Source organism: Schistocerca cancellata, chromosome 7 (assembly GCF_023864275.1).
Source record: "Schistocerca cancellata isolate TAMUIC-IGC-003103 chromosome 7, iqSchCanc2.1, whole genome shotgun sequence".
NCBI classification, from domain to species: Eukaryota; Metazoa; Arthropoda; class Insecta; order Orthoptera; family Acrididae; genus Schistocerca; species Schistocerca cancellata.
This window is the reverse complement of record NC_064632.1, coordinates 279,912,714-279,933,791: the sequence shown is the minus strand read 5'-3', so window position 1 is coordinate 279,933,791 and position 21,078 is coordinate 279,912,714. Positions and strand designations below refer to the sequence as shown.

General features: G+C 39.2%; 1 protein-coding gene across 1 annotated transcript in view; it reads right to left on the bottom strand.

The window, feature by feature from the left end:
- LOC126092451 (TBC1 domain family member 23) overlaps positions 1 to 21,078 on the bottom strand; it is a 251,795-nt gene that overhangs the window by 18,441 nt on the left and 212,276 nt on the right. Inside the window, exon 11 of the mRNA XM_049908052.1 lies at positions 7,684 to 7,819. Coding sequence (XP_049764009.1) covers positions 7,684 to 7,819 — 136 coding nt within the window. The remainder of the gene's footprint in view (positions 1 to 7,683; positions 7,820 to 21,078) is intronic.

Here is a 21,078-nt window from a genome sequence, read left to right as displayed (position 1 = left end):
TGACCCATCGAGTTGTATACGCGCACAACAAAAAGACTTTTCCACATTACAGCTTTTGGCCAAAGTTCTCAGTGAAGAAGGCTTTGGCCTTTCCTTGTTCCCATCTGCAACTCGGTCAGTCATCTTTATGGTGAGTAGCAATCTATCTTCTTCCTAATATTGTTGATATTTTTGACTTTCATCTGCTTTTCCTTCAATTTGTTTTATGTATTTGGTATTTATCACGCCACTAAGCCATCCTTGATATACAGTATTAAACTAAATCAGCATGTGATAGAAATATAGACTAACTAGATGTATACAACACACAAGTAAATATTACTGAATACACTCCACATGCCACAATTTTAAGTTTGCACATTTGTCATTATGTTCATATTAAATTGAATGACATATTCAGTGTCCAAAAACAGCTACAAGCTAAGCTGACATATTATGCCAAAATTTGAATATGTCTTGTATACTGTATACAGTTTCTGAATACAGTAATAACTGGAATATACTACAAGGAAATTAGACCTCTGGTTTATTTAGTTAGTTGATTAGTTCTTCCCACTGATCTTTATATTCAGAGCATGGGAGTTACAAATCCACTAGATTTGTCAATGCAGTCTCATTGGGAAACATTCGCAACACCAATTCTGCGAGTATGAGCTGAGATACATTTTTTGATTAAACCCAATTCTTGTTATCTTTATGAAGAGATGTCTGCTAATCCCATCGTCAGTGAACCAAGATTTTACAGGAATTGCTGGAACATAACATACCACTTGCCTTCAATAGCATGAAGTATTTAAAAGTTCTTTTTATAATGTCCTCAAGATTTGTTTTTCACACACGATGCAAGACAGAACTTTGGAATTGTAGTATGTCTGAAAACACCTACATCTGAAGTGTTTCTTGCCAAGTGGTTGACCTGTTCATTAAAAACTATTCAAGTATGAACTGGAATCCACAAAAAGATCAAAGGTTTCCTCTACCATTTACTTCCACTGTCTCATGTCTGCTACGTAACAGTTTATTTCAGCACTCCACTTTACTTTTTCTATTTGACTATCCTGCAGAATCTGAATAAATTATAATTAACAATTGCAGGTATCCAGTATGTCCCCCAAAAGTCGTTGCTTCTTTTATAATCATAGTATCTAGCATAAATACAGAATTTATAATGTGAAGTAAACAATGGTGTATCTAGTTTAATTTGACATAAAAAATTTCACAATCAACAACAACTTGGAATTTATTTTCAGATACATCTAAATTCTGAGCATGTTTAGAGATTTATGCTGTTCTATTAGTTGTTTTGTGGTCTTCAGTCCGAAGAATGGTTTGATGCAGCTCTCCATGTCACTATATCCCGTACGAGCCTCTTCGTCTCCGAATAACTACTGCAACCTACATCCTCCTGAAACTGCTTACTGTATTCGTCTCTTGTTCTCCTTCTATAATTTTTGCTCCTCACCCACACTCTCTTCCATTACCAAATAGACGATCCCTTGATGCCTCGTGATGTGTCACTCCCTTCTTATAGTCAAATTATGCACAAATTTCTTTTTCCCTCACTTGTTATTCAATGTACCCATACAATTTTCAGTATTCTTCTGTCACACCACATTTCAAATTTTCTATTCTCTTCTTGTCTAAACTGCTTATCATCCATGTCTCACTTCCATACAAGCTACACCCCATGCAAATACCTTCAGCAAATTCTTCCTGGCACTTAAATTTATATCTGACGTTAAGATTTTTTTTTCCTTTTTTTACACTTTTCTTATCATTGTCAGTCTGCAGTTAATATCTTCTTTAACATACCTAATGTCAGTTATTTTGCTCCCAAAATACCAAGTGTCTCATTGCCTTTGTTTCACTTTTGTTGATATTGACCTTTTTCAAGATACTATCCATTCTGTCCAACTGCTCTTCCAAACCCTTTGCAGTCTCCAACAGAATTACAATCACACTAGCAAACTTCAAAGATTTTATTTCTTCTCTCCGACCTTTAATTCCCTCTCAAAACTTCTCCTTGGTTTCCTTTACTGCCTACTCAATGTATAGACTGGTAACATGGGGGATAGGTTACAATCCTGCCTCACTTCATTCTCAACTATTGCTTCACTTTCATGCCCTTCGACTCTTATAACTGCAATCTGGTTCCTGTATTTTATCATTGCTACCAATAAGTGACAGGTTCGGTATAGCTTCATGAGTTCCCATATGTCCCCATGACCAGCTTCTACCAATTTATCCAGTCTTCTGTAAATGATTAGTGTCAGTACTTTACAATCATGATTCATCAAACTGATGGTCTGGTAATGTTCACACCTGCCTTCTCTGGAACAGGAACTATTACATCAATCTTAAAGTCTGGGGTTATTTCTCCTCTCTCAAATATCTCACACACAAAGTTGGAATAGTTTTGCCATGGCTGGTTCTTCCAATGGTACCAATAATTCTGAGGGAATGTCATTTACTCCAGGGGACTTGTTTTGACTTAGGTCTTTCAGTGGTCTGTCAAATTTTTCTGACAGTATCATCTCTCTCTCCTCGTCATTTACTTCCTCTTCTCTGCCTACATGCTGTCTTCAAGTTTCATTTCCCTTATATAGATGTTCTATGTTCCTTCCCCTTTCATCTTTCCTTTCTTTCCTTAGTATGGGCTTTTCTCTGAGTTCTTGATATTCATATAGCTGCTTTACTTTTCTCTAAATGTCTCTTTCGTTTCCCTATATGTAGAATCGATCTTCCCATGGTCATGTACACTTCTACAGCCTAACATTTCTTGTCTAGCCATTTATGCTTTGTTAGTTTGTGTTTCCCACCATTCTCATTAATCTCATTAACATTTAAATAGTTGATAATTGCAAGTCTGTATACCGTCTAATTTCAAGTTGCAACAAAGCACTTCTATTAACTTCTGGTGGTTTGGTTTCACAGTCACATAACATTTTGTAAAAGGCATCACAGTCAACTTGAATCTGAAAGTTATTTATTTGCACTATTGCAATTTTGGCAGTATTGGTCATTATCAGGCAGTCATTGCAAAACATAAAAAATTAACAGAATGTATATACACAACGACACTAACATCATGTCATGCATACGACAGTTGTAGTACTGAAAAATGTCAAAAATAACACATTACTTACACTGTGCTGTAACCCATGTCAGAATCTAAAAATAATCTTTTTTGATGATGCTGAGCAACAGTCATACAATAATTTTTGAATGAACACATCGTCATTTGATTATATTGTTGTTTATTTAATTACGACCCACATTTTGGCCTTTTATGCTATTTTCAAGTGATTGGGTTTATGTCATTAACGTATATTGCAGAACATAAAGCTCAAAATATTCGCTCCCCATGAAATGCCAGATGTAAAATCATCATCTTGTAAAACAATCAATAAATAACAGTGGGAACACATTATATTTTTCAAGTTTACTTTGGTATATAAAAGATGAATGCATGTGCTTGAGTTATAATGATAGGCATATGTTCATCTTTTATATTCCAAAGCAAACCTGTTTTTACTAAATATGAAATGCTCCCACTATTATTTAATGATCTTTTTACGAGATGATGATTTTACATCTGGCATTTTGTGGGAACGAATACTTTTCTTTATTTATGGCCAATTTTGAGCTTGATGTCCTGCACTATATTTTAATGACATAAACTCAGTCACTTGAAAATGGCACAAAGGGCCGAAACATGGGTCGTAATTAAACAGCAATACAGTGAAATGGTGATGTGTTCATTTAAAAAACTCTTCTGACTCATACACATGTCATCATGATATCTGTTTCTTGAGTCTTTTAACTGTAAGAATGCATCTACATTACATGAGCATTGAGACTATGTACATCGAGATAATGGGAAATTATGTATATTGTTACCATTGTTAACATCAGTAACATGAAACCCGCCAAATTGTTACTTATGTACACTGTTTACATGGCAACTTGGTTGGTTGGCGTGAAGACACATTCTAGGTGGTTCCACCCCCCCCCCCCCCCCCCCCCCCATCACAGATTGTACATTCCAGAGCAAACACTTGTTACCTGAGTACCTTAACTACACTCTTACATTAGTCAACAGAGCTAGTTATTACACAGCGTGATTCAGGAAGAACGTCACATAATTTGTGAGGTGATTCTGCATGTGAAAATCAACTGAAAAAGTCCTATGAACATGTGCCTGATTTTCGATTGTTATGGAACTGGAGCAAATTGGAGACTACACATGTCCATGAATGAATATGAGGACAAGTGTGAATATTACTTACCGAAATGCTGTGTAGGCACTGTGGTGGGCAGAATAATGGTCGGACAGATGACTGATCAATCCTACAAGAGGTCTTTGAAAGGCCCCCACCCATCTCGAAGCACTTGTCAACACACTGGAGGTGTGTTGCATTGCACATCGATCATGGTCTTGATGGACTTTAATACTGGCAACAGCATGGGTGATGGGGGCAACAAGTTCTTCCTATGTATCGAAGTTTGTAGTACACACTTCCCCCTTTAACCAGCCCCATAAACTGAAGTCTAATGGGATTAGGTCATCTGGGACATCTGTTAGAGCATCAAGCATCTCTATTCCCCCCCCCCCCCCCCACACACACACACACACTCCCGCATACAGTGCTAGGCTTATGACAGGTTCAGGCATGTTTTGTGGGGAACTCTTTCATCAACGGAGCTGGCTTGATTGATAGATTCCAACTATGTCATCCACATGAAGGATGGTAAGGAAACAAAAGACTGACACGGGTGTAAAGAACCTGGTTGTTCAATGTTTTGTTCTTGCTCACACACATCTATATGCTTATCTTCTGTCAGCTACTTTTTGTGTGAATCCAGCAGTTCTTGAACATTACCATCATTCATTTGCAAAAATACAACTTTCACACATGGGTCAAAATTAATTAGAGTCACAAGAGGATGAGCTGGTGCCTTGTCAATTAATAGGATCACTTTATATGGGATTTGTTTTAACTGGCAATAATGTTTGACTCAAGGCATGATGTGACAACCAAACCAGTCCTCAAAAAGAGAAGCTGTCATCTAAGCTTTATCATTTGACTTCCAAATCACCGGCAATAGAGCATTAAATGTAGTTTTTAAAGTTGTTGAATCTTCTGAGCGATAAATTAAGAAAGCTTTTAATTCACAATCACCGGCTGCATTCACAGTAACCATCACTGTCAGTAAATCTTCGGCAGCTATGAAACCTGGAAAGATTCTCTCTTTACGTGCAATAAAACTTCTTTTAGACGTCTTATAGAACAGATCAGTTTCAGCTATGTTGAATATGATTTGGCTGGTATAGACACCTTCTTCTGTCAATGTACTGAGTTTCTCTGGATAGAGCAACACAATCTCTCTATCAGCACTTTGTGGCTCTCCAATTTCTGAGATTCTATGCCAATTATGATGACGTCTGAAAGTGCTAAACTAACCATCACTAGTTTTAAACATTTCATCTGTGGCTGCCTCTTCAGCTTCTTCCTTCAGTCTCTCTAAAATCTCTTTAGCTTGAGAGCTCTCCGTTTTCTGATCAACGCGATAATTTTTCACACTTCCTTCACTATTGAAATCATTATTTTAACATTGTTTCCATCTGAGCACTAATACCATGATATTCACGAATGATACTTGAGTTTATGAGTACTGAGAGTTTTTCACAGTTTCAAAATTTTTCCTTTACCTTGTATAATTTCAATCAGAAGACTGAAAAGACAATTGCACACTTGACACAAGGCCTCAGTTCAATTGAAAAAGTGTTACAAGTTTTAGAAAAAATAGATTCCAATAAAATGTGCATTTCTGATACAAAATGGGAATAAAACATTAGTGTGCTATGAGGACTCTCTGTGTGAGAAGAAAAAATGTATGACTCATCAGACAACACTGTTAGATTTTGTGAAGCCTTCTACATCACAATAACTTGGGTTTAAATTGTTGCAACGCATAACACTCTATTGTAATATAATATCTTATTTTGTTGAACATTGTATTAAAGATTTGTCTTCTAGATTACATTGTTTGCTTTAGTCTCTGGCCCCAACTGAACTTAATTTGTATGTATTTACAAACAAAATTGAACCCCAATTTAATGTGAATTTGACTTACATTGTTATTGCTTGGTCCCACATATTGTGTAAGTCTGGGTTATTACTGTACATTTTTACAAATAAAAGACTCAACATACACACACAATATATCAGAAGATTTGTAGGTTCTCATATGTGCTAAAGCACAGTGTAAGCAATGTACCAACAAAAATGTTATTTTTGGCATTTTCTGATAATATAACTACTGTATGCATGGCATGATGTTAGTGCCATTGTGCAGACACTCTCTGACTCTCTGTTCATTATTTTTTTATGTTTTGCAGTATACCACTTAATAATGCCCATATGGCTGAAACTGCAAAAGTGAAAATAAATAACTTCTACAGTCAAAGGTGACTATGATGTCTTTTACACAAAGTACTTGTACGTTACTAATAGGTAACAGATAAGGAGCTCAAAAGTATATTACCAGACAATTTGTCTGTGTAAATTTATGAACTATTCAATAATGACAATATTATGAAAAGGATAGATTGCAACTCGCCATACAGTGGAAATGCTAAGTACACACACACACACACACACACACACACACACACACACACACACATGTGTGCACGTGACCACTATCTCTGGTTGCCGAGACATGAATATCTGTGTGTGTGTGTGTGTGTGTGCACGCGCACGTGCGTTTTTGTGGATACACACTCACGCTCGTCAAAGGATATCTTCCAAAAGCTGGCAAAGTTTTTGTTCTCTTTTCTGTGTCCCTATCAAACGTCAACACCTCTGGTACTCGGTGAGCAGTCTCCTTTATTCCTTAATAATTTTCCAAATTTCTTAGAAGAAATTGCTCACCTAAGAACTTTTTTGAGATTTTTAAAGGCATATCCACTGAGTGAGGCTGCTCTCAGTCATTTAACACTTTAGAGCAGTTCACACTGCAACAGTATGAGGAAGAGCCTTTAATTTCTAAACATAACTGTGCCTACACTCAGGCATTTTACTTCACTGATTACGTGATTGAAATTTCTGATTAAATTACAATTCATCAATTTTTCAAATTTTGTCATCTTAAGGCTACGAGTGCCCATCTTGCAAAGCCTTGAGAGCTGTTTGTGAACTCCATGGGGAAACACTACCTAAGGACAACAGTACATTATCAGAGCAGTTTGTAATAGATACTGTTAACTGCACATTGACAATTGGGATGGGGAGGTATCCATCAACATGCAACTATTTATCTTATCCAATGATGTATAAATGCCTTGACATTTTGTTGCAACAACTTGGACAACAGTAAAAGTTTAACAAATTTATCAATTAAGAACAAAATGCATCTCCAGCTCACCACTGTCAAAATATCATGTTTACTTCTGAAAAACTATAATGGCACTCCACAGTTTTACATCATAGCCCCTAAATCTACAGCTTTTGTTATTTTTCGTAACTACTTTCATATAAAATACACATACATATTCAAAATATAATAATGATGCTGTGCACAGAAGGAAATTGTGATGAAAAGCACATTGCTTAAAATGAATATTTTTCAGCATATAATGTTTGTGTAGAACAGAGGTTCTCAGAAATTAAATTTTACCTTTCATACATGTAGCCATTGACTTTCACTTCATGACATTTAAAAGACTCAATTACTTCTGGCTTCTTGAGCCATGTAGAAATAGAAACCACATCTTGTTCCTCCACGTCCTCCGGATATACCTCTGCTGTTCCCTCTGAAAGTACAAGTTCAAATGAACGTCAGGAAAAAATCTACATTTTTCACAGCATTCTGTGCTATTCAAAATATGGTATGCACAGAAAGAGGGACTAAAACAAACATCATAATGAACAATTCGCCAAAGAAAATGAACACACTAAACTTCTGCCATTACTGACATATGTGTACTTCTTTCAGTAGCCGATACGCAAAAGAAAACTGACTATGATAATTCAATAGAAAAACCTTGCAACCTCCAGATGACTTGATAACACAACGCCTACAACAACATGATCAGATGTTGGTGTAAAAAGGAGACTATGCACACTAAATCAGAGTGTTTTTTAAAAGGGTGCTTATAATCTGAATAATCCTCCATAAAAATAAAATATTGTGAAGCCAAAAAAAGTAAAGCTGTCAATATGAAGGTCGTCTTTAACATGGCAGTGCTTTACTAAGCGTTATTGTGTTGGACGTGGTAAATCCTTTCCTGCCTTCCCCTCTCAAACCAACTTCCCCCTGCTGTTATAAGATGGACACTTTTCACATACATAATTCTTGCCATACACGAAACAAGTAATAAGTGACAGAAAAAAATCTTACGACCAACTGGGAATTGAATTCCAGACCTTTGGATTCGTAGTTTAACACTTACCAACAGATTTACATTTTTTCGTATTGACAGAGAAATTTTTATCAGCACACTGTTCTCAGCTTTTAATAATAGCTGTCTCAGTAGGGCAGTTGAATGTTTAACACTGCATTTTTAAAATCCTTGCTAGTCTTGTGACTAGGTGGTTACATGACCATCATTCATTTAAACTTCCACACTGTGGTTCACATACCTGTATCAAACATAAAATATACTTTGGGCTCTGGTTTACTTCGTGGATTAACTTGATTGCAATTATAAAACACACAACCATAGCAAAGAACATGTACGCCGACAAGCCAAAACTTTGTAATCACTGCCCACTGCAGGACTGAATATTGCCTGATGACATTGTGGGCATGTCATGCAGTAAGGAAATTATACAAACAGAGCAGAGGTGAATGGGGGATCATTCTAGTGACAATACGGGTCACAAATGTGGAAATCCAGTGACATAAGCGACTTTGGAAACAGACAGATTGTTATGGCCCAGAGACTGGGAATGACCATCTTGGAAATGGTGACCTAGTTGGCTGTTTGTGTGCTACTGTTGTGAATGTCTACGGAATATGTTTGAAGAACAGTAATCCTCCACAAATAGGTCACAAGGTGTCGGATGTCTATGACTTTTCACAGAACATGGAAATCAAGAGTAGACTAGCTCTGTACAGCATGGTAGGCAGCAATATGAGGAAGATCCGACAACAGAGTACAATGCCAGTGCAGGTAGGAGCGCACCACTCACAGTACAATGTCGAACAAGGGGGTCTGCAGCAAATGACACCTACATGTTCCCAGCAAAATTGTCAGCTATGATTGCAGTGGGCACAGGATCTTTGAGGTTCGACTAAGGATCAACAGAAACATACCACCTGGTTAGAACAATCACACTTCATGTTACACCAGGTTGATGGTAGTACCCAGATAAAGCAACATCCAGGCAAACAGCTGCTCGAAACATGTGCCCTGCACCATGCCACAATGCAGGCTGGCAGAGGCAGAATTATACTACGGGCAACATTTACCTGGGGTTCTGTGGGATCTGTGGTAGTAATCGAAGACACCATGACAGCTGTGGATTATATGCACATTACTGCAGGGAACCTGTGACCCTTCACACCTCATGTCTTTCCCTATGGTGACGGCATCTTCCAGAGGTTTAACTGTAATTGTGTTACAGTGATTTGAGGAGCACAATAGTGAACTCACATTGATGTTTTAGCAACCAAGTTTGTCTGGTCTTAACCAGATGGAACACGAAACTTCCTGTCTGTTTAAAACTATGTGCAGGACCACGACTCAAACTCGGGACCTTTGCCTTTCGCAGGCAGGTGCTTTATTGTCTGAGCTACCCGAGCATGATTCGTGAACTATCCTCACGGCTTTAATTCTGGAGTAACTCATGTCCTACCTTCCAAACTTCTCAGACACTCTCCTGTAAAATTGCAACTTTCATATAAGTGCAAATTCTGCTGCACGGTGGAAATTCATCCTGGAAACATCCTCCAGGCTGTGGCTAAGCCAAATCTCTGCAATATACTTTCTTCCACAAGAGCTAATCTTGAGTTTTGCAGCAGAGTTTCTGTGAAGTTTGAAAGGTAGAAGACGAGGTACTGGTGGAAGTAAAGATGCGAGAATGGGTCATGATTCATGAGTAGCTCAGATGGCAGAGCACTTGCCCGCGAAAGGCAAAGGTCCCGAGTTTGAGTCTTGGGGCAAACAGATTTAATCTGTCAGAAAGTTTCATGTCAGCACACACTCCATTGCAGAGTGAAAATCTCATTTTGCAGATTCAACACACCTGGGATGCTGTTGAATGCCAGCTCTATGGTCACAAATCACCAGTTCATAGTTTACAGGAGCTGGGTGACCTGTATATAGACATTTGCTGCCACAAACCTTTGGAAACCTGCCAAGGACATTGGATCTGTGCGATCTGTGCCACAAAGAATCACTGCTGTACTGCATTCTGAAAGTGAACTGACATGCTACGAAGCTGATTTCTCTCTCTCTCTCTCTCTCTCTCTCTCTCTCTCTCTCTCTCTCTCTCTCTCTCTCTCAAAACCTACCAAGGATTTAACAAACCCGTGCCATGCAGAATTATTTCTGTGGACCTCCACGACGTTAAGCAGGTGATCACAATGTTTTGGCTCGTTAGTGTACATTCTTCATTATAGATTCTGTGTTTCATTACTACCATCACATTAATGTGAGTGTTATACACACATGTCGCAAGAACTCATTCTTTTAGCGAGAGTAAAGCCCTTAATGGCATCTTGGTGATGATTGAGGGAACCGCCTAATGTAGATTCCCAACTTCACACCATGCAACTGTCAGTCCTGTTACAGTCATTATCTCACTGGAGAACTATAATAGGAAAAAATACAAATGGGCTGTTCACCACACCACAATACGGTGAGTTAATGACTAAATATATTACTAATAACATAAAGAAACATTACCTGACTGCTGAATGATGATATTAACTATAAATTCCTGCTGGCATGTTATCGAGTCTGAAATTCATAAACGCTCAGGTCTAGGTTGAGAATGTAGTAAATACATCTTCTGATGAAGTTCAGCTTTGTTCATGGGCCTCGATAAACTCTTCCAAGTCCTCGCAAGCTACTGTACCATGGATAGGATACATAGAGGCCCTACTGTCACATGTGAGTAACTAGGATGCTGGTACTCCAATCCAGATGAAAGAAGAATGGGAATAGTGGACTGACAAAACCCCAACTGTGGCTTCAAACTGTGGGATCCACCCAGCAGTGCATGCACCTTACTAAATGATGTTTGGTGAAACAAACAATAAGATGGATCTTAGAAATCCAACAACTTCTACTACACTCTATCCAGGGATAAGTTCCTTATTTTTAAGACCCAAAGATGGATTAGTAGAGTTTGAAGAGGAGTCAAATAAAATGAAGTACAATGTATTTGGGTTAATATAACAATGAAAAATCAGTTATTGATAATATAATGTAAATGGAGAGATAAAAAATTCCATTCTGTCTGAGATTTTGCCCGCCACACCCAGAATAGCTTTTTGTTGTGCTCCCAATCTCCGCAATATCCTTGTCAGACCCTATGCTCCTTCTGCTCTCACATCCCTACCCTATGACTGCTGCCCCTGTGACTGTCCTCACTGCAAGACTTGCCCTATGCACCCTCCTAACACCAGCTATTCCAGCCCTTAACTGGCAAAACATATACTATCAAAGGGAGAGCCACCCGTGAAATGACACGTCATATACCCGCTGTTAAGTAAACACTGTTCAGCCTTTTACATCGGCATGACTACCACCCAGTTATCAGTCAGGATGAATGGGCACAGGCAGAGGGCGTATACTAGCAATACACAATATCCTTTTGCAGAGCATGCTGTACAACATGACAGTCATGACCTCGGGTGCCAGTTTCACCACACGGGCTATTTGGATTCTTCCCCCAGAACAAGTTTCTCAGAACTCTGCAGGTGGGAATTAGCACTACAACATGTCCTTGGTTCTCGCCACCCCCCTGGCCCCTAATTTACTATAATTCCTCAGGTTTTCAAATCTCGTCTGGTGCAGTCCCCAACAATCAGTCTTTCCTTCTCATCCTATCCAGTAAGTCTCCCTTGACCTGGGATTCTGGGTGACTTTTCTAAACTGTATCCCTTTCCCTAAACCTCTCCAACCCTTTTCCTTCGCCCCTCTTCCTTCCCCTTCAACTCTTCCACCAAAAGAAGGAGCCACTGGCTCTAAAAGCTTGTAAAAGTAGAATCCTTGTGTGTGTGTGTGTGTGTGTGTGTGTGTGTGTGTGTACGCGTGTGTGTGAGAGATGCAATAAGGTAGCTATTAAAAAGCGGACAATCACTCAAGCAAATGATAATAGGAACATGCTGAATTAAATAAAAATTCAAACTGTCTAGGAGGGAATGTGAGAGGACAGCACTAAAATTTGGTAAAAGAAACAACTGAATACAACATGACCATGAGGAAAACAAAACAGATTGCTATATTGCACAGAAACCACATTTCATTTGTTAGAGTACCAGAATGCATAACAACTAACGATAGAAATAAAATTTTAGTACCACTTGAAGACTTCTTTAAACGTTTATACAGGTAAACACATGATTCAGAAACTTGTAAATAAAAATCCTTATAATCCAGTAATAATCTCAGATGAAATATGAATAAAGGTATGGAGATAATTCTGCTTCAATAAAAAAAGGTTCAATAAAAAAGGTGAAACTCAGATGCCAAGATGTACAAAGTATAACTGCAAACCTGTTTAAATGTCTGCAGAGGAAGACAATTCCTGAATGTAGGAACAACATTGCAATTGCCAAGATGTACAAAGTATAACTGCAAACCTGTTTAAATGTCTGCAGAGGAAGACAATTCCTGAATGTTGGAACAACATTGCAATTGTTCAGCTTGGCAAGAAAAGAGCTTCACAGAACATAAACTTTAGACCTATCTATCAGGCATAATTTACAATATAGTCACTACAACTGTAACTAACTGCATTAAAAAAACTGTTATCAGGCAAAGGTACATTGATTTTGAGATAGCCTTTGATTCTATTTCAACACAATTTGCATTAATAGTCTTTGATAAATAACTCATTGATCCAACTTATGTTAGTATCCTGAAGAATGTATACATCATTGATACAGCTTCCATCAGACTTCATCAGGACTGGGGGAAATCCAGAACTGAAAGGAGTCAAACAAGATATTCAGTATCATCAGCACTATTCTTGGAATAAATAGTTTTCAGGTCTTGAAACTGTAGAAATGAAGGAACTGTATTAACTGAAGCTACCTGAATCACTTTCATTTTGTTTATGTCATTATACTGTGTACCTCTAGAGTAGGCAAGTCCTTCCTTCCATTGTTGAAATTTAATAGAGCAAGTGTGAAAACAGGTTTGAAAACCAACTATATCAAGACTAAAATATAATTTTAAAGAAAAGGCTACAGAAACAGTTAAAGACATTTTTGAGTTTAGTGCAGTTGAAGACACCAACTGGATGGACGACAAAAGAAATAAACGAAGAGTAAAAATTACATAGTGTGCTGTTGGTAAAGCAAATAGCTGATTTCATAACTAAGCTTCCACCAAGTCCAACAACAGTGGAAATTCCTTGATGGAGTAATACAGGGTGTCTCTAATTAAAGTTTCAGTTTCAAAACACTGCAGAAAGAGAAGCACTGCTAAGAAAGACATCAAATTTGATCAACATATTATTGATGCAGGGGGAAATGTTATTGGGGACAAAAGATTTACCAATAGATGGCGCTGGAAGCATAAAAAATAAATAGGATTGGTTATAAATGACAGATTAATCACTATATAACAGCTGTGGTCCGAGTTGCACATTACACCATCTGTACTGTTCAACATGCATGACTGCATAAGTCTGGCAGTCAACAACTGTGGCACTGTTAGTTACGTAGGCCCATCCACCATGGCAAGGTCATAACGCATTGGATGGGAAAAATCAATTTTTAACTGTCCTGGGGCCAAAAACCAAACAAAAAGCAAAACCACACTGGTTTCTACACTCCTGGAAATGGAAAAAAGAACACATTGACACCGGTGTGTCAGACCCACCATACTTGCTCCGGACACTGCGAGAGGGCTGTACAAGCAATGATCACACGCACGGCACAGCGGACACACCAGGAACCGCGGTGTCGGCCGTCGAATGGCGCTAGCTGCGCAGCATTTGTGCACCGCCGCTGTCAGTGTCAGCCAGTTTGCCGTGGCATACGGAGCTCCATCGCAGTCTTTAACACTGGTAGCATGCCGCGACAGCGTGGACGTGAACCGTATGCGAGCGAGGGCGTATGGTGGGCATGCGGGAGGCCGGGTGGACGTACCGCCGAATTGCTCAACACGTGGGGCGTGAGGTCCCCACAGTACATCGATGTTGTCGCCAGTGGTCGGCGGAAGGTGCACGTGCACGTGCCCGTCGACCTGGGACCGGACCGCAGCGACGCACGGATGCACGCCAAGACCGTAGGATCCTACGCAGTGCCGTAGGGGACTGCACCGCCACTTCCCAGCAAATTAGGGACACTGTTGCTCCTGGGGTATCGGCGAGGACCATTCGCAACCGTCTCCATGAAGCTGGGCTACGGTCCCGCACACCGTTAGGCCGTCTTCTGCTCACGCCCCAACATCGTGCAGCCCGCCTCCAGTGGTGTCGCGACAGGCGTGAATGGAGGGACGAATGGAGACGTGTCGTCTTCAGCGATGAGAGTCGCTTCTGCCTTGGTGCCAATGATGGTCGTATGCATGTTTGGCGCCGTGCAGGTGAGCGCCACAATCAGGACTGCATACGACCGAGGCACACAGGGCCAACACCCAGCATCACACTGGCCGTACACCACTGGTGATCGTCGAGGGGACACTGAATAGTGCACGGTACATCCAAACTGTCATCGAACCCATCGTTCTACCATTCCTAGAACGGCAAGGGAACTTGCTGTTCCAACAGGACAATGCACGTCCGCATGTATCCCGTGCCACCCAACGTGCTCTAGAAGGTGTAAGTCAACTACCCTGGCCAGCAAGATCTCCGGATCTGTCCCCCATTGAGCATGTTTGGGACTGGATGAAGCGTCGTCTCACGCGGTCTGCACGTCCAGCACGAACGCTGGTCCAACTGAGGCGCCAGGTGGAAATGGCATGGCAAGCCGTTCCACAGGACTACATCCAGCATCTCTACGATCGTCTCCATGGGAGAATAGCAGCCTGCATTGCTGCGAAAGGTGGATATACACTGTACTAGTGCCGACATTGTGCATGCTCTGTTGCCTGTGTCTATGTGCCTGTGGTTCTGTCAGTGTGATCATGTGATGTATCTGACCCCAGGAATGTGTCAATAAAGTTTCCCCTTCCTGGGACAATGGATTCACGGTGTTCTTATTTCAATTTCCAGGAGTGTAATTGTCATGAGATTGATGCAAAACATGTTCGATACGTCACAAGTTGAAATTGAGAAGCAGCATGTTCCAAAACAGATTGGAGTGTCCTGGGGGTCACCTTTCGAATGCCTTCAATTCAACTATGTTCGTAAATGGAGCACTGAACACAACATCTTTCAGACAACTTCATAGATGGAAGTGACATGGATTAAGATCAGGTGATCTGGACAGCCAGGATGTATGGAAATGAAATACCTCCGCAGTAGCCAATTCACTGGCTGTGCAATTTGCACAGGAATGCAGTCTTGCATAAAAATGATCCTCCCATACATCCATGCTGTTGAAGTGTCAAAATGAGATTGTTGGGCAAAAGACTCTCATATCATTTACCAGTGATGATGCAGGTATTTTCTGTTGCCTTTATTCTGCTGTTCTGCATATTGACATGTCCTTGGTGATAGAAATGGACTTCATCTGTGCACAGAATGTTCCATGTCATTCACTGTCTACTTCCACGCAAGCAAGAATTTCCTGAGTGAATGTTTGTCTTGCTAACATGTCAGCAGGATGCAACTCCTGAATGTGGGTGATTTTGTATGGACAGCAATGCAGGTTGTTTTGTAGGATTTTACGCATTGTGCTCATAGACATATCCAACGTGTGGACAATCCCCTGTGTACTGCATGTTTACACACCACTGTTCAACCCCTCCTGCAGTGCTTTGACCACATCTTTGACAGATGTCAGATTAACTGCTCTCCTCCCTCTGCTACACTGCACTCAAAAGAACCTGGCTTTTCGAATTTTGTAAATATTTACTCTAGACCCTTAGCAGACGTCAGATCAATGCCTTTCTTCATATCCTAAAGTATCAGGAACTTCTGCATGGCTACAGGGGTACAGCCACTGTTCCTGTAAAAGAGCTTTGCCAGCAGTGTGCAGTCCTTCATGAAGATAGTTATGTGGGTGTCTCTGACACAAACTGAGGAACAGCAATGTGCTGCACATCTGTTGGTGCGCATATGCTGACAGTTATGTGACTGTCTATCAGTCACATTTCATTATTTTTTTTCATTCCATTATGTTTCCCCATGTGTCAATAACATGCTGTTCAAATTTGACATCATTCAGAGCAGTGGTTCTCTTCCTACAGCATTCTGAAACTGGAACTTTAATTATGGACAACCTGCATGTAAAATAAAGGATAAGTAATGTCTCACCCATAGTAAACTGATGCGTGGCACGTAAGAAATATTCAACAGAATACACTATTTACACTAGCTTTTGGGCTCTTGCTCTTTCTCTAGCAAGAGTACACACATCCACATTCATACACACAACTACACAGACACCTAAAACCTCACATCCGGGGTTGAGGAATGACTGAAACACAAAGTGCTTTAGTAGCATCCACTACAAGTTTAGAGTTACAGCAATGCTTCCCTACGTTTCAATGAACCCATTGTAAGGGGCCATCAAAAAGTTTCTGTTTGAGGGGGATGCTGTAGTGTATATGCAATGTAGTGCAACTCTGTTGTGTGTATATAAGTATCAACATGTAGCCAAGGAATCAGTGCGGCATTTCTATCTCTCTGGTAATAACAGAATGTGAACTACATGCTATTATTCTTATCTTGGCTGCCAAAGATCGAACAGTTGTAGACATCCACTGGAGAATGAAGAATGTGTATGGGGGAGCATGTCTGTCAAAAACCACCATTGTGGAATTGTGCACGAACTTCTGTGCTGGTCATGAATTGACACAAGACACTGGCAAAATCTTGATGGCCAGCCTCGTCCAACAATGACAATCCTAGTGAGAGACACTCAAGCACCTGCCACAGCCCCCCCACCCCCTGATGCCATTATCACACCTTTGATCCTTTAAAAAAGGCTTCGAAGTGTCAACAATTCCTGTCAGATGAGGATGTGCAGCAGGCAGTTACAGACTTCTTCACGCAGCAGGACAAGGTATTTTACGAAATTGGCATCTTCAACGTGGTGTGTAGTTGGGATGATTGCCTCAATGCACACAGCAGTTTTTCCTGGATGGCATACCGATACTGGACTGTACAGTCTTCAAACGAAAACTTTTTGATCGCCCCTTATAAAAATACAGGTTGTCCAAACAGAAATGAATAATGAGGATTACTAAGAGTGGCTGGAAAACTTTAAATCAATTAGGGAACAGACTGCAATGGAAGACTGAACTATGACTGTAACCAAAATGAGATGGAAGTGGGCAGCACATATAGCCCAGCAAACCAATTGTAGACCAACTAAGGAAGTCCTTTGCTGGGTACCATGAGATACAAAAATACTGAGACTACAGGGCTTATTGAAGATGCATGGATAACATTAGAAAATATGCAAGAACAAACTGGTTGCTTGTCGATGAAGACCGTAATGCACAGAAAATGTCCAATGAAAAGCTTTATCCAGAAGAGAATATTAAATGGCTGCTGCAACTGCTGAAGAAGAAGAAGATGATGATGATTTTGATTTGTTCATTCATTCATTGGCAATTAATGATGTATGGATTTCGTCATCACGGTCATGTGGGCATGTGGTCTGCTTGCTTGTGTGAACGAACGTGCATGTTTCCTTTTCTGAGGAAGGCTTCTGGGTATAAAAGTGGCAGCCTTGCCAGTTCATGACAGTCAGAAAGCGCCTGATCACAATGATGGAGATAGTAATCAGGATTTTACCCAAATTTGATGTGGCAAGACTACCGAGAAATTTTTATTCATGTTCTCTGTTGAGAAAGACTTTGTAGCCATATTTAAACATGTCATATACAACTAGAGGCATAAACAGCTTTTTTTTCTTTTTTTTTTTTTAATTTAACAATATTATGAAAAGGAAAGGTGCCACTCACCATATAGCGGCAATGCTGAGTTTGACTTTTTTTAAATTTATGATTTTATGTCCTATCAACTGTTAGACTATTAAAATGGGGATTGCCAGCTCATGTGTCAGTTGTTCCAGTTATTGTCCCAGCAAAAACTTCATGTGATTTAATACAGAGAACATACTCAGGATGGCCAGCACAGCTTTTTCCATATACAGTCAAATATTTGCTACTATACAACTTACCACAGACAAATAAAAATTAAATGTGGCCATGGATACATAAAAGTCAATCTTAAATATTGACATAATCATGAAAAAAATAGATTGCTACTCACCATATAGAGGAGATGTTGACTCACAGATGTTACAGTCTGCAACTCAACATATCCACTGTATGGTGAGTCTATCCTTTTCATAACATTGTCATTGTTCCATCCTGGATTTTACACTGTTTAATATTAAATGTTGACTTCTCAGTGTTTCTACTACAGAAAGCAAACAAAGCTACAGTATTTCTCAGCGACAACTAAGTTTAGGACTTAAGGATACTCATTATCAGCCAATAGAGATGTGAAACAATTATCAAAATTTTATCATGACACAAAAAAGAGCACATTAAATGCACAGCCAATAGCCTGTCCTCACAATCATTTGCACCTTCCATCAAGGAAAGCAAAAGTATCCAGGCTATTGCTAGTACTTTCACGAAGTATGTTATTAATTTGCTCTACAATAACACACTTTCAGGAAATTACTGAAACATGATTGACATAAAAGCACAACAAATTACAGAACACAGGTTTTGAAAACAAAACTGTTGTATTTGGAATAAAATTACATTAATTCCAGTCCATAGCAAATTATAGTCTACACAGTATCTATAAAACTATCACAGATAAGCTATAACAGTTTTGGTAGCAATGAAACATTCAGTGATACTGTGAATAATAATACAGTAATAAGTGCATTCAGTTAATCTGTGACAGCTGGATGGCATTTTGACTAGACAGATATAATTGCATACGATAATCTAATAAAGTAAAATAAGCTGCCAGTTGCTAAAGAAAAGTACAAAGAGTTAGCTCTTTCTTGAGTACTACAAACCCTCATGCTTAATTAAAAACCATAATACACCACACATCCATAACAAAAGCAGTCTGATCAGGAGGATGTAACATAGGCTGAACTAATAATCTTTGGTTGATAATCAGTTACTTTCCTTTTAATCATAGTATGCACTCTCACAGAATAATAGAGAACTGAAAATTAACTAACAGCTATTTGTGTTACAATAGATATTGCAAGACTGAATGAAGAATAGTAATCTTTCCATCCAAGATAGTTGGAAATGATGTTCACACCTGGGTAACAAGCACCAAAGTACAACTATATTTCCTCAGACTCCTTAAAAACCTGAACACATCGGAAAAACAGTGCCATTTAAAATGATATTAGTGTTTCTTTTTTGTACTCATAACAATACAGATGTATAACAATACAGATGTAGAATTATGTATAAAATGTATAACTCGTAGAAGACAGGACGACTGGGAAAGAAGCATTAAAAAAGTGTCAAACAATGGCTGAGAAGTCTAAAAGAAATATTAGCTGGAAAATAAATGCAGATGATAAGCAGGTTCCAGGAAATTGGGGGTAAATTCAATGAGTAGAACATGCTTAAAACATTATTAAAAATAATAGCCAGCTACACTGCTATGTAAATTGTTTATATTTCATCTAATTCACGATAAGCCCATTTCGGCAAATTGCCACCGTCAGGTGCTATGTAACATCGTTGCTGTCATATCCTGTCTGTTTTAGAATTATTACTTTCTCCCAGGTGTACACTGGAGTTGTATGTCGGATGCTTAAATCAGCTGAGCAACCTGTAAGATATGATTTATTAGAAGGGGTAATGACTGTAGGAGTGAAGGTAATACTACTTCCAAGAAGTTAAATACTGAAGAATCTGTTGAGACAACTTTTTGTGTGGCACACACAACTGCTTCTTGTAACGTGACCAAATATTGGAAAACTGTGAAATGAACATGTAAAGTAGTAATAGGCTGAGAGAGAAACAAAAAGGCATACAGTTAAAGCTTGATGATGTTATCAATATTCATTAGTTGAACACCTGAAATGTATTAAACTTATTTCTTTGTTTCCCAAAATTTCTGAATTAGCAATCTGCTTAGCATTTTTCTCCAATTCAGTCTTTAAAGCTGGGAAACTGTGAAATGAATTAACTAAGGAGAAAATTTAGGAAATGGAATTTACCATAGCTCAACATCATAGATATGTAAATACAACCATGTAGGGAAGGAAGATTAGGTTTTAATATCCAATCAATAATAATGTCATTACAGAAGAAGCACTTGTTAGAATGTTGCGAGGAACTTGACTGTGTCGTTTTCACAAGAACTATCCATAAATTTGCCTTAATCGTGTCAGAGGAACTAGAGAAAATCCAGATCTTGAAGGCTCTCAAATACAAGTTCAGTTTTTATTAACACTGTGCTGCCACATTCGGCATTTTTTCGAGTCATGTCTTGTGACAGATTTGATGAGACCCGCCATGGTTTCCTGTCCTGTGCCACACTACTCATCTTACACACATCATCTTCAATTGTTTGTTGGATGTTTTCCAATCTCTGCCTTTCCCTACTACAATATTGTTACCCTAAATGGCTCTCTTTAATACCACAGAAGATATTCCTACATGTCTAAATACATGTCCTACCATCCTGCCCTGTGTTCTAGTCAGTAGTTTTCATATATTATTTTCCTCAAGGATTCTTTAGAGAACCATCTCAAGTCTTATCTTACTGGTCCACCTAA